Raw genomic sequence first — 10,532 nt, 5'->3', positions numbered from 1 at the left:
CATTAGTTCGACGCGCAAATGTATGACATCACCATTTCAACTATTAACAAACGCATGGAACTAAAACAAAGCTTAATATAAAGGAAAAACTAAAGAGGTGACAGAATTACCCACAATGACGGAATATACCGCTTTTACCCTACTTAGCATAAATTTTGCATTATCCAAAAATAGTAAAAATTTTATGGAGGCAGCTGCCAGCTTAAAAATGAATATTTTTTTAATTACAGTACCGTACCTAGGAGGCAACTGGCAAATGGAAAGCATCACAGCTAAGCAGCAAATATCTTTTTCTTTGTGTCTCAAGTTCTCAACAAGGATTTTGTAAATGCCAATAAGTGATGCAATGTGTAAAACAACTCGGTATTCAAAAGAATTTTCTGAAAATCTTTCGAATCTCTTGGCTCTTTGTGTTTGATTATTCAATATGATTCAAAACTATGATGGCCATATGGCTCACATGCTGAGTGCCATGAGGAATTGAAGAGTGCCGGTACATCATTCTGTGTGTGCACTGATTGCTGCAAGTCCTGAAGGCCCTGTATATAGTGTTTCTGTGCCGTTTTCCATGCCAATTGCAGAGAATGAGTTTCCTTTACCAATTTCCCTGAGATTCCTGTGGGCTTCTTAGAGTTAGAGCCCATTTTAAGTTGTAAAAGTACCATGAAAATATGCCCTCAGCTCAGCTGACTGTCACATTCAACTTCTGCAATGTTATCTTGTCTCCTAGGATTTAATTTGTAGTTTAAAATATAACCATATAATATACTCATAATTTTCCCACAGCACATGTCAAGTTTCTTGTTGATCCTGAAGCTGAGCGCCATTCTGCAGTTAATGTTCTTTGCACAGATGACCAAGCTTATCAAGCACATATTGGATTTTTGCAGGTATGCAAAAGTCCTAGATTTGCTTAGGTGTGGAAATGTTCTTTTTATGAATAATTTGAAAGTTGCCACTTGCCCTGTCTGTTTTCTACTCAAATTCAGATTTCCTAAGACAATCTTAACATAACATGAGATTCAGAGGTTGCCATCCATTACCCATTAGTTTAAATTAGTTATGCAAAAACTTTCATTTATGTACGGTATTCCATTTATCTGTGGAATACCAAGTGGCCAACCTTGTTCCAGTTAAGTTGAGATTTGCTGATGAGATGGGTACAAGTCAATTGGATTCCTTTTTCAATTAAAACCATTTGCATCTTAAAAATGGGAAAACTTTGTTTATATAAGTTATAATATAATATACATTATCATATAATTTAAATCATGCTAAATCTGAACATGCATGCAGTGCCAGATCCCATTGCCATGCAAAATGCACTAGTTCTGAGTCTATAAAGTTGCATAACTTCTGAAATACAGGGTGATTTGCTTAAACTTCCTGATTTGAAAGCTCAATACAAAAAAACTAATGAATGTATCATTACAATATAATTTTATTGAAAAAAGGCATTACCTGAACTTTTGTAACACTTGGTTTTGAAGATGATATTGGACAAATGACCACTCAATCAGTTGATCAATTTTTGAAGTTTCATTCAACTTGCTGAAGCATATTGATGAGAACAGTATGTTGGCAATGCCTTGGCATATGTTCTTCAAATGAAGTAGGGTCCTTGGACAGTCATTGTTAGCAATTGATTTAGGATATTCCCATGATGAAAATCACGGGGAGCCAAAATGGGGTGTTGAGACTGCCAAAAAGGTCGCCTCTCAAGGAGATGAGGCAGTTGTGGAGAATGCAGAAATGTCTCTCTAACTCTCTCTGCGTTTTCGGGTGTTGTGGCAGTCCGCTTACCTCCAGAGGCCCTCTTGCATTCACACTTCTACTTGCCCTAAGTGGGGACACACGCATAACAATCAATTTCTTTCCAGGAACCTGACCTGAAGGACAAATATGTAACCGAGTAGGGAATGGCCTTTAGTTAGAAAAGTATATGCCTCAACACCAAATGCATGCTTCTCACATGTTCAATGCATAGTGGCAACTGACTAGGTAGGACACAAAACTTCATGGCCTTGCCTTTCATATTACATAATCCTTGCCCTTTTCATATGACATCTGGCTACTTGGAAGGAAATATAAAACAGGAAGTTTCCATGAATCACCCTGTAATTCAACTATCTCTTGTTGTTCAAGTATTTTGTTATTGGTCTTCAACTCTGTTATTGGTATTCATTTTAGGCAGATTTTCCCCAACCATTTTGTGATTGTATATTTGTATTGATGGTTTCACATAGTCGATGCAAACCGAGTACCTGCTGCTCACCCCTAAAGGCCCTAATAAATCACAGTTGCTAATACAAAGCATTAGTAGCATTTTACTCTACCGTGTGTTCAATGTATGGCATTACATCCATTTACATTTTTTCAATTTCCCTAGCATATTAGTTCACCATGTATGGTACATCGTATTTTGAGGACATGATTTCTCCATTCTAGGAGATAGATATTCCAAACGAGTTTTCTTCTATCAAAATTGATGTCTATAGTGATATTATTTTGCAGCTCTACCACCGCTATGAGGTGAAGTTCCCCGTAATGCTTAAGGTGCCTGCTGCGCAGTACAAAGCTTCTCCACAGCCCAGCCTTGTGGTCAAAAGATTTGAAGTGGAGGTAGGATTCACTTAATTTGTGAATAATTTATCTTGAAAAATTACTGTTATTGGAGAGTTGAGCTACAATCAACAATTTTATATGAACTGATACCTATAGTCATAATTTAAATTATTTGAATCATCAAGGTGATCCAAACTCTGAAAGAGTGCATTTCAAATGAATTTTGAAAGGCTTATAAAATGATAAACAATATAGTTTATTTATGAATAATTTTTTCAATATGTTTGCAATAAAATGATGCTTGATTTATTTTCTTCTTAGGTTTCAAGCGAGTGTGAAAAAGAACTCCTTGTAACACTGGAGCTTCTCCCTCACAAGACCAAGCTATTGCGCGAGAAGCTCGTGCTTCTTGGAGCTGAAGACAACATCATCATCACCTTCAATGCCAGGGTGCTAGGTAGGACTTGTTCAGTGCGCCGAAATCGAACCTATTTCGTGGGCGTAAGCCCGCGAAATTGAACTAAAAACATAGTCATTTAACTCGCCTTCGCGCCGAAGGTGAGGTTTTCCTTTCGGTTAAGTCAGGTAAAACCCAAGGAGGTCACTTTCGCCGAGACTACTAATGGATGACACTTGAAAATTCGTTCTTATATAATATTCATTCAGTCACAGTTTACTGTTTCCTTATGTGTAACAATAGAAGATCCAATTTAATGAGAAATGGGTATATAGCTTCTTCCATATATATGGAGTTTTAATTTGGTTCCCACATTTTATGATGCAACATATTTCAGATTATATTTAGATAGTTCGACAAATTTTGGTCTATGATTATTCCGATGAATGCCTTATTTATACCTACCGGTACTGCTTTAACAATATTTCCTTTTAGTTTCTGGTATTGCCAATAGTTACGAGCTTCATGTGAGAAAATGAGCAGAAGAGTTTGTCAAGAAATGTGCAGGAGTTTTTTTTGGCAAATACTAAAAAATATTGTTACATTAAATATTATTTTTCATTGTACTTTATTATAAGATTATCACCATAATTCTAGCATCTTAAGAATCATACTCAACCCTTACTAACCTTGCCAGATTTTGTATTTATTCTTAAATTTGCTAATATCAATTTCAACATTGCTTTCATGCCCTAAGTAATACAACCCTTTCATTTCAGTGCATGTCATAGCTCATCAGAAATTCTATTGGTTTGATAGTTTCCGGAGGCATTGTTCCTATGCACGCCACCAGCTATCACGATTCACTTGCTAACTGGTACCAGGCCTACGCTGTAGCGTCAAGTTATCTACGTTAAATTCCTTTTATTTTCTTGCTGTTTCGCGAGATGATTTCGATGCCGTGACACATCTTACGAGATTTCTCGCTTCTGTTGCTTCTCACCTAGCTTCTCTTAGACCTTCTTCTCTCTAGGATGCTAATGCTGCTTCATCCTCCCCAGCTTAGAGACCTTCCTCTTTGTTTTCAATTTGCAGTGTGAACCTTCACATCTGTTGTAAATCTCGTCTCCGCTATAATACCTCCAGTAAAAATCAATTTCCAGAAGGCATCCGACGTTGAAATAACGTTGATTAAAAGTTCTTTCAACGAAAACAACTCGTAATCAACGTTATTTACCTGGAGGGTTATACCCAATGTGCAAAATACTCACAAAAAAATTAATTCAGTAATGGTCAAGATATGATTGAATCGAGTTTCGCTAACTTGTTTAAAAACTTAATCATCTGTAATTCGCAGGTCCTGGGCAGGGAACGCCATCGTTGCTGCGCGGAGTGAGGCTTGTTGGTGTGGAGCGGGTGGCCGACTCTGAAGTGTCGGACTGGCAAGGTTTTGACTGATGTCGCAGAGCGAATTGAGTATTGTTTGTTGACTACCGCGAAACATTTTAGAATAATTAATTTCTTGCTAGTTGAGTATCTTGTTTTCCTAAAGCATCAAACTTTAGCGAGTGAATTCAATTTTGAAGCTGCTGAATAGTGATAAAAGGCAATCACCCTATAAATGCGTGTCAGTCAATATAGTTGTTATATAGGCTTCCCTGGTCACGTATCGCGCTTGGTTATCACGTGAGTTCTGTCCTCGCCTCAATGTGAGGTAGATGCAACTTTAGGATATTTTTGAACGACGAATATTTTTCAGGCCTTCTTGGAAAAAATGTGCAGCAGTTTTTAACAGATATTCGAGCGTCAGACAACAGATTTAAGTGTTAAGTGAGGCAGGAATGTGTTGCAGCAAATACGTCGTCTAGTGATAATAAGAGAATAATAATTGTAAATTCTCACTCTATGCAGGCTCTGAGATATTCGTTCTATTCTCCTACTGTGATGTTTTTCATCGAACTCTCGGTACAATACTCATGAACGTAACAAACAAGAAGTTATAAGTACTATCAAATACCGTTAAAGAGCTTATGTATGGGTGATTTTAAGTAGCCAGTAGGACGGATCACTACGGTATTTTAGTAAGTATCGATAAATCTTGTTTGCTTTAGGCTAATTTAGGGTGAACAAATGCAAAAATAGTCCAGTGGGAAGTAGTCATGAAAGGAGAAGATGGTACGAGTTGATTAATATCATATCAATTGTATTTGAAGAGAATTTACATCATAATATGTACAGCTCTTCAGTTTATTTACTACATTTACACACCGTATACATTTACTCGTAATTTAATTTATAAGGAATTGTGTATTTTTTACGGATCTACCCAGGATTAAAGTTAACTGTAATTATATCTTTTTAATTTTCGGCAAATTCGTTAACCCGGATGAGAATTCTATAACAGAATAAGTGAAAACTAATGAAGTAGAGGGCAGATTAAAATAAATAACACTTGTGAAAAATAGGTTAAGTACACAGCAAAAATTCATGGTGTACTCTCTCTCGATGTGGTTAAATTACAACTGTCTCCGATTATTTTTGCCCGAACTAAAATGAAGTCTGTTCTAGGCATCGATTCGCCCTGTGTGGCTAGAGACGCGGAAGCATCAGAGGTATCCAAAGTCAGTGTTTGTGACGGGCTCCTGGGGTTTTGCTACTTCGCCCGCAGCGATGTTTACTTCCAGGAGCGTGTCAATGCTGTTGATGCTGACGCCGCGCAGTATTTTTTGGGCGGCCAGTGAGCTGAAATTCAGCTCCGATAAACTGGGATACGTCCTGACGGAGTTGTTGTCGCCTGCGCCCACAGTCTCAACGGCTGGCACCTGCGTCACGGAACAGTACTTCGTGAGAAAAATTTCAGTCCTTCCAATATTGGCATATTATCATTTATAGTTATAATAGAGAAAATAGAAACAATGTCAAGGGTCTATTTAAAATTGTGAGATCAGTGATGCCATTGCAGCTATTGATGAATACAGGTAATCACGTTAATACATTTTTTGAAATGACAGGATACAGAGATACGAGAGTGCGTCCTTTTTCCGAATTTTGGATACGTTTTTCAACTGCTCACTCAATTGAAAAAGGGAAAAGTTGAACTTACCGGGCTTTTTGCAAGTAGATTTCGCACCGGAGACTTGGAGGATGGCGCTGAAGGGCTGCATGGCTTTTGAGTTATTTTATTGCTCTCTACTTTTTTTACCGGGGCGATATTGCCTTCTTTTTTCTTCTCAGAGGCCTTATTTTCCAACTTCGACTTCGGTAAATTATTTTTGGAGGGAGATCCTGTATCTTTATTCGCGTGCCGGGAATACATTAATGTCCTCTCGCATGGTGCCCCTGCATGTTGTTTCGCTATGTACATTTTTTTATCACATTTATTAGTATCTTTGTACCCAAGATTTTTGGTGGTGAGATCTCTTGCAGAGGTTTTACTATATTTATTAAGATTTTGAATCGGAGGAGGATGTGGCTCCTGACGCTGAGCAGCCATTCGTTTTGTGTGGCTATTAACGAGATCTAACTGAAGAGCAGCTCGGTTGTATTTCATTGTCATCTTATTCGCTGCCGTTTTATTTCCTCCAGCGATTTTTGTAGGGCTGCTACCGAAACACGAATTCTTATCAGACGTGTTGCTCTTGCTTGCACTGCTTTTATTTCTACTGGGGCCTGCCCGACCAGCTTCAACTTCGCCCTTATTAATTTTATCAGCTATTTTATTTTTATCTTCAACGTTTTCAAGCGAACCGGCACGTGTTCTCTCTGAACTTTTCCGATCTCCTGACCGACTACGAACTTCCAGCTGAGACTGATACGTTTTTTGAGACTCATTAGTAACTTCAATTATTAGAAATTCGTCGGAACAATCAAGCAAATAGTTTTGATCCTCGGAAGTTGTCGCTGATCGAGTCCTGTCTTCAGAAGAATCGCGGTGAGATGAACGTTGGTCTGGCAAGATACCTGAATCAATTGACGATGATAGATTGCTAACCATGTGATCAGTCATAGAAGTGTTTAAATTGTATGTTTTAGTCTGTTGGTTTGGAGACTGATAAATAGTATGTGAAGTTTTATAAGGACTAGTGACGCCTGGCCTGTTAGGGCTACCATCAGGTACTTGGGGTTTGATTCGATGTGCCAGAAACGGAATAGCTTGAGCAGGATGAGCGTTAGTGTGATGTTGCTGGACATGGTCATGCTTGCTCGCTTGGGGCTCATACACAGCGTCATGAGAGCTGCTGAGGGCGTGTCTGCTTGAGCCACCCTCGGGAGCTGCAGGAATTGAACTATTCAAGGGGAGCGTACGAGAACCTTCCCTTCGCTGAGGGCTTGCGTGATGCACATGGTGGTTGCTAATAGCGTTCTGCTGCAAGGCTCCCACCATACGGCGTGGACTGGCACTTAAGGTTCTTCTGTGCATAAAGTCGTAATGAATAGAAGAAGGAATAGGAGGTCTTGGCGGGAGGCCGTCTATCGCGTAACCATAAATAGAGTAATTACCGTGAAGCGCTTGCTTGTTGCATGCAAACTCATCCTGTTGTTGCTTATTATGCTGATTATGAAGAGCCATGTTCTGGTAAGGGTTGGAGTACGCTGCGTTGTGGGAGGTGCATCCTCCCTGCAGTGCGTGAGATGGGGACGGAGATCGATGGCGGTGACGATGTGACGGGGACGGTCCATTCGACAGGACCTCGGGGGCGGCGTGGAACGTGGAAGACAAGGGTCGTGCGTGACGACGAGGCAGGGACGAAGATCGGGATACCCACTGGGACGAGGCCGTCGCAGTGTCTTCAGGAGCCGCCTGTAGAGTTGACGCGTTTTAGTACAGAATTATTGAATTGATTCACTGAAAGTTTTCGAGACGAACCACAATTTGATGAAAAATCATCTCAATGTCAAATCAAAAAGTGTCAAGCGAAAACATTCTTTGCAGTCACTTGCCTCGCAATTTGCAGTTTATAAATATCCTAGCTACACGCAAAAAGTTTGTAAGCGTAAAATTTAATGTCATGGAAATCATGTGACTGCGCAAATATTTTGTATCTCGATAGGCCTATAATAATAGGCCGTAAGAGAAAACCTCACCGCTAGCTGCGTCACTAGAGGCGTCTGTGTGGCCCGACAATGTCCGTGCCGTTGGCAAGTGTTCGCTCTGCTCCACTCAGGGGGCGGGAACTGAGCCGAGAAGCTGCCCATACGAGGGCTCGAAACTCGCAGTAGTTTGCTCAGCATCGAGCCGCTGCGGTCCACTGCTCAGCCAATGAAAGATAAACGTAAGAAGTCCTAACGTTCAAAGAGATCATACCTTAAACATGATAAATATTTACTCGTTTTGTGAGAAATAACCAAAGGAAATTCAATATATAATAACTATTAATGAGACGGTAATCAGCAGGTAAGCAGACATCTAATTATTCTTCTCCTAGCTAACGTTTTTACTTACCTCTAACACTTATATCGGTGAGGTCTTTGCCGAAGTAAGTGGCTATTGCAGTAGTCGACACAAACGTTCCTAGTTTGCCAGACCTCAGGGATGCCGCTCGAGCATCGCCATCGTCAGGCGCAGGATGGTTGTGATGGGTAAGCAGGTCAGCGAGATCAGTTTGCACGGCCGCGTGGGTGATAGAACCAGCAGGAATAACTTCAGCGGCGCCATGGGCTCGGGTCAGAGCTTCGCTCGTAGTCATGAGCCGAAAAGGCGGATGGTGAGCAAAATCCGGGAGAGTGGCGCTATGGCCATACGTCCCAGGAGTAACTAAAGAATATCCTTTGCCTGCGTGGAAAATTCTCCGCTGTTTGATTAATTCCGTTAACGCGGCGTGTGTAGTTTCCTCATCAGGCGGGATGAGAGACGGGAAGTGGTGTATCAACGCGTCGCGCAAGTCTCTCATGGAGACGTTGCTGCCTCCTTCAGCGTGCAAAACCCAGCATAAAGCTGGGCCCAGGGGAGTGAACTGCCCCTTCTGCACGGGAGTAATGCGGCACCCGCTCACTTCTCCTGGAAACAGAAAAGAAAAATCAATGTTCACGCTATTGAAATGTTGCGTAAAATTACTTGTACAACGCTAAATTACGCGTGTAATTTGGAATTGCATAATTCTCGATATAAAATATCCAAGTTGGACGCAACTTGAGATAAGAAGAGAAAGCGTATCAGTGCAGACAATGCACATTGGAAAATTATTCATCATAGTTACTTAGGCGTTTGACATGCAATCTAATTCTAGTCAATAGAATATTGCTGGGAAGCCTAAGGGCTGCATGTGCAGTAAAATTCTGAAAGTTTTTGCAGACACGCAAAATTTTATATACGATATTTTTTGTTTAAAAAGATTTAAAAGATACAAAAGGACAAATTTCTGGAAGTTGTTCTTCCCGCAGAAGACGTTGCTCTAACAACGCAGCCGGTCCACCCAGCTCCCCGTCGTAATTGATTGGATTTGCCGGCACCTCCCCACGGGAGAAACACACGCACGCCAAGCAGCTGCGTCAGCACTCCCTGATCTCAGGCGCATCAACAATACTAGAAAGCACGCCAACAAAAATCAAAGTAGGCGTTGATCCAAAGTAGAAATAAATAACCAAGGTCTGGCACAGAATAAATAAACGATAATTTCAAGACGCATCCATAATACTAAATAGCAGGCCACCAAAAATCACAGTATTCGCTGATCTGCAGCAAAATTACATATCCAAAATATAGCGCAAAATAAGTAAACAAGATGATTGACCAATTCTTCATTGTGAAAATCTATGCTTGGTATCTCCTGGGCCGAGGTGAAAAAACTTTTCACATTAGCGTCTGGCAAGACGTTTCACTGAAACTACGTTCTCATAACAGTTAAACGCAAAACCTTACAAGCATAGGAAGGAGCGTCTTCAATTCAATGGTCCAAATAACGCAACCGATGCACGCTGATCGTGTATTTTTAAAGGAGCGCAACTTCCATGCAGTTTTGTCCAGTTTTTATCCCTCCGGAACGGTTCGTAGGGTGTGCATTTTATGGACTTAATATTAGCTCGCACGCGCGTCAGTATTGAGTGTAATATGTTGAGCAATGGGGTCGTCCCTAGATATTAAGTTTTCAATTTATCCTGGGAATGTGATAGCCCTTATTAAACAGAAATATTTTTCGTACTGAAACAAAAATTGTAGTCAACATCACAGCGACCGTTTTCGAAAGTACTATTATAGGTACGTTCAGTAGACTTCGTCGAAAATTATCATAAACTTTAATATTGTGCGATCGAGCAAAATTTATTGTCGATTTAAAATAGAACTATAAAACTTTCCAAGCGTATTTACAATGTATAAAATCCATAAGACGAAAGATAAAAAAAAACTTGCAAAAAAATATTTTTCCAGGAGTTCAATTATCTTTATACCGAGAACGCTAGACGCTCTCAGAGTAAGCGGTATTGCGGTCAAAGACTTAATTGTGCATTCAACGCCTTGGCGTCGGCCGATCTGTGAGACAGCCAGAGCGATCCAGTTCCCAGTTTATTATATGCTGACCAGGGATTGCATTCTCAAAAATGATCACAGACCGTATCTTCAACGGGAGTCATA

General features: G+C 40.3%; 2 protein-coding genes across 4 annotated transcripts in view; one reads left to right on the top strand and one right to left on the bottom strand.

Moving 5' to 3' along the window:
• The first annotated feature begins 244 nt into the window (after positions 1-244).
• LOC108675009 (UPF0687 protein C20orf27 homolog) lies at positions 245-5,329 on the top strand. The gene is made up of 4 exons (XM_018163001.2): positions 245-890; positions 2,515-2,622; positions 2,887-3,022; positions 4,320-5,329. Exons 2-4 carry the CDS (start codon positions 2,548-2,550, stop codon positions 4,418-4,420), a joined length of 312 nt encoding a protein of 103 aa, XP_018018490.1. The 5' UTR covers positions 245-890; positions 2,515-2,547; the 3' UTR covers positions 4,421-5,329.
• The window catches only part of LOC108675008, a 38,708-nt gene continuing 33,332 nt past the window's right edge, over positions 5,157-10,532 (bottom strand). For all 3 annotated transcript variants that reach the window (XM_047881730.1, XM_018163000.2, XM_047881729.1), the window contains exons 4-7: positions 8,406-8,960; positions 8,048-8,211; positions 6,066-7,763; positions 5,157-5,784 (exon numbers count right to left, since the gene is read on the bottom strand). In XM_047881730.1, coding sequence (XP_047737686.1) covers positions 5,569-5,784; positions 6,066-7,763; positions 8,048-8,211; positions 8,406-8,960 — 2,633 coding nt within the window. In that variant the 3' untranslated portion in view covers positions 5,157-5,568. The remainder of the gene's footprint in view (positions 5,785-6,065; positions 7,764-8,047; positions 8,212-8,405; positions 8,961-10,532) is intronic.

The sequence above is a fragment of the Hyalella azteca genome, unplaced genomic scaffold, assembly GCF_000764305.2.
Source record: "Hyalella azteca isolate HAZT.00-mixed unplaced genomic scaffold, Hazt_2.0.2 contig8729, whole genome shotgun sequence".
NCBI lineage: Eukaryota > Metazoa > Arthropoda > Malacostraca > Amphipoda > Hyalellidae > Hyalella > Hyalella azteca.
Note: the sequence above shows the minus strand (reverse complement) of the source record. Positions and strands in the feature narration are given on the sequence as shown.

Excerpts from the sequence above, each read along its gene's own strand:
- LOC108675009 (XM_018163001.2), top strand. The coding sequence starts at position 2,548 with ATGCTTAAGGTGCCTGCTGCGCAGTACAAAGCTTCTCCACAGCCCAGC. Across the intron at positions 2,623-2,886 it reads TCAAAAGATTTGAAGTGGAG|GTTTCAAGCGAGTGTGAAAA; the intron begins GTAGGATTCACT and ends TTTTCTTCTTAG. Across the intron at positions 3,023-4,319 it reads CTTCAATGCCAGGGTGCTAG|GTCCTGGGCAGGGAACGCCA; the intron begins GTAGGACTTGTT and ends TGTAATTCGCAG.